This window comes from Brassica oleracea, chromosome C2 (assembly GCF_000695525.1).
Source record: "Brassica oleracea var. oleracea cultivar TO1000 chromosome C2, BOL, whole genome shotgun sequence".
Classification (NCBI taxonomy): Eukaryota; Viridiplantae; Streptophyta; class Magnoliopsida; order Brassicales; family Brassicaceae; genus Brassica; species Brassica oleracea.
In genome coordinates, this window is record NC_027749.1 from 27015353 (window position 1) to 27018965 (window position 3613).

The window sequence follows — 3613 nt, forward strand, 5'->3', positions numbered from 1 at the left end:
TGTGATTTGACCTCATGATAGGAACACCATTTACTCGACTCGACGGCGTTCGAGTTTGCCGGTTAGGGAGAGCTAGACTTTGGCTGGCTGGTATCTCGATCCCAATGATTCCATCCCTTCTCTCGTGCCATTGCGGCGGAACCCGATGGTTCTCCGTCATCTATAGCATTCATGTAGCCCTTCTTCTGGTTAGGCTAGCCACTTGTGGAATGTTGGCGCAGTTCTTGACGAGCGTCGTTCGTCCAGGCGGGAGTCTGTTTTCCTGTAGCCTCTTTGGCCGCCTTGGTTTTAGTATCCTCCTCCATTAGAATGAAGTTATTGGATCGAGCGATGGCATCAGGTACTGATCTCGTCGGGTGTCGGTAAAGGTCAGCCCGAAATGGTGACTTAATTTGGAGGGTGTTCATCAACGACTCCACGGCTATATGATCTGGCACGTCGACTTTTGAGACAATGGATTTGAATTTCTCCATAAAATCTCTCAAACTCTGCCCGTTTGCGTGGTTAAGGTTCCAAAGATCTGTGGTGGTGGCTTCTTGTTGAGTAAACATGATGTAATTTTTTAGGAAAGCCGTCGAGAGGTCGTGAAAACTATCAACGGAGTTCTCCTGAAGACCGGTGAACCAGTTAAGAGCGATACCTTCTAGGGTTTCGACGAAAAGTTGACAGAAGCCAGCGTCTTTTTCCTCATCAGAGAGGTTGGCGCGTCGCATCGCGATGTTGAAGGATGTGACGTGAGCAGAAGGGTCGGATACGCCGTCGAAGGCTGGAAGACAGAGCTTTTCCATCTTTCGGAGGCGGACCTTCGTTATCTTTTCGGTGAATAGTGTCTGAAGAGATTCTGCTAGGACTCGCTCGATCTGAGGGGCAGATGTGGTGACATGATGGATCTTGGAGTTTATATCCAGCACTGACTGTTTCAGCACGGCGAGCTCGTTTATCGTCTGCGCATCAAGACCCACCGGGGTTTGGGCCATGTCATCATCGGCGACATCTTGGTTGGCAGTCTGCTTTGGTGCTGCACCAGTCGCTCTCTCTGTGTTAAACATATGTCTTCGGTACTGCACCGTTGAAGCTTCCACGTTCGCAGCAAGGGGGGCTAAGATCTTTGCAAGCGCGGCGATTTGCTCGGTCGCCGCTTTCTGGGCTACGTCTTGCTGCGCAAGGCGCGCCATGATAGTTTCTATTGAAGCGGGTTGGAGTGGTGTCGGAGTCACAGGGAAAGACGCCGGCGTTACTTCAGTGGCTTCACGATCTTCCCCAGAGGAAGAGCCTTCGTTACTCGTCGCCATCTTGTCGATGTTACTTTGCTAGGGCCCCACTGTGGGCGCCAACTGTTTGATCGGGAAACGGTACAGAACGAGAGAACGTTCGGTTTTAGAGGTGGGTTTAAGCAAAGACGTCTTATTAATGGTGAGAAGAGCGTTTCGTCGGTTACAAGGAAAGGAAATGCGTGAAAGGAAAGGTACCGGAGCCTCGAAGGCTTTGCCAGAGATATACAACAAGATGAAATAACAAAGGTAAAACACTAATCTAGCCGCCCAGTGAGTATGAATGATTTTTTTTCGATCCCCTTTACGTTGTCTTTCCTTCCCCTTTTATAGCTGACCTCACGCTCTTCCGTGACCTAGTTTGCGTCGTCTCTGTGGACTTTAACTCGCTGGGCCGAGAAGCCCACGTGGTCTCGTGAAGTCGTTTCCTCGGGGTATTTAGTCAAGAAGCTCATCGAAAGCTCTCTCATATTACGCCGAAAGATCGACCCTTTAAGCTGCCGCGTCGAGCCGATGCTCCGCTTCATGTGGGCCGGGCCGTCTGTTCTTCGGGCCTTGAGGGATGGTCGAATTTACCATCTACAAAAACAATAGTGGAAAATTGATAGACTCATCCCATATGCCTCAGTACATCACTCAACAACTGCAACACGTAAGGAACAAAGTTTACCAACCTGATGAGAATGCATAGAAGAGTTTAGTTTCAATCACTAACTGTTAGCACGCTTTGGTTTAATTGTGTGGCTCAAAGAACAATATTGAGACGAACTTCAAGTTCTTTATATACTCCCTCCTTTCTTTTATAATTGACTTTCTATCATTTCACACAAATTTAGGTAACTAGTAAAATATATATTCTTACCTTTTATAATTGTTTAAATTTAATAAAATAAAAATTTCGAATTTTTAAAACATTTAGGTAAAATTATTAAACTTATAAAACCCAAAAAATTCAAACTTTGAGAAATTTTAAAACTTATAAAAATTCAAGTAATTTGATTTTTTAACTAAACTTATAACTGCATCCACTTTGAATTTTTTTATTTTCTTAAATTTTAGACAATTTATAAATTATTTGAATATTTTTAGTCTGAGAAAGTTTGAGATTAATTACTTGAACATGTAATACTTTTTAAAAAAATTACGATTAAAAAATCAAATTTCTGACTTATTTAAGTTTCTGATTTTTTTTTGTTATTTTATTTATTTTTTGCTAAAAACTGAGACTTTCTCGTTTTTAACTTGTAAACTAGATTTTGATCCGCGCAACCGCGCAGATGTTTGTCTCCACTTTTCTATAATTAAATTATTATTTAAAACATAATTGGTATATATTGTTGTTCAAAAAAAAAGTGTTATATTTTTTTAACTTTAATCATATACTTAAATGTTTATATAACTATTTCAAATACAATAATTTTATAATTTACATGTTATAATTAATCAATTGTTTAAAACCATATGTATTTGTCACTTCTTATTATGTATTTATCTTATTTTATTTGAATTTAGTTATTAAAGAAATTATATATTCAAAAGAAAACATATTTGAAAATTATTTTGTATTTCATTTATGCTAAATTCTGACCCGTCTTTCAAAGCTAGGTTTCTTTTTACCAATATTTTTTTGTTCATTCATTTTTAATATATTATTGTATATACAAAAGTCTAAGATATGTTAAGTTTTAGACATGTATTATATAGTTTTCTAGTTTTAAGCCGTTCTATCATCATATTATATTTTTAAAATAAATAGTTTATATTTATGAAAATAAAATTTCTAAATTTACCAATTGAATATAATTTTATCATATTTATTTAAGTATAATAATTGTATTTTAACATTATCATGGCTATAAAGTAGATAAAATAGGATATAATATTTTTTATTTTATAAATAATAACTTAAAATATATTAATTTATTGTTAAAATATTTTTACACAGATTTATTAGAATTTTTAAGATATAATATATAAATATATATTATATTTAAAATGAAAATATATCTTATATATTAAAACAAAAGTCACAACCTTGACTCATTTGTGATTTTTTTTTTAAAAATAGACCTATTCCTAGAAAGTCATGTTACATTTAATATATAATCTTATCATTTAAATTTTGGGTCAACCAAAATTTTTTATTGGGCTATCAATAATTGAATTTAAACAATAGATGATCCATTAGATTTATTGATAGTATAAATTAAATAGATATAATTTCATGTTGTAATACTATACCTCTATATGTTAATTATCTAAGTATTTGTCGATGTTAACTTTTAAAATTATAAAAAAAAAATTTAAATAAACAAAAATCATATTATCTAACAATGATTAAT

At 35.6% G+C, this 3613-nt stretch overlaps 1 protein-coding gene across 1 annotated transcript in view; it reads right to left on the reverse strand.

Moving 5' to 3' along the window:
• Positions 1–160, reverse strand: part of LOC106323885 — a 2199-nt gene extending 2039 nt beyond the window's left edge. Inside the window, exon 1 of the mRNA XM_013761934.1 lies at positions 12–160. Coding sequence (XP_013617388.1) covers positions 12–160 — 149 coding nt within the window. The remainder of the gene's footprint in view (positions 1–11) is intronic.
• Positions 161–3613: the final 3453 nt, after the last annotated feature.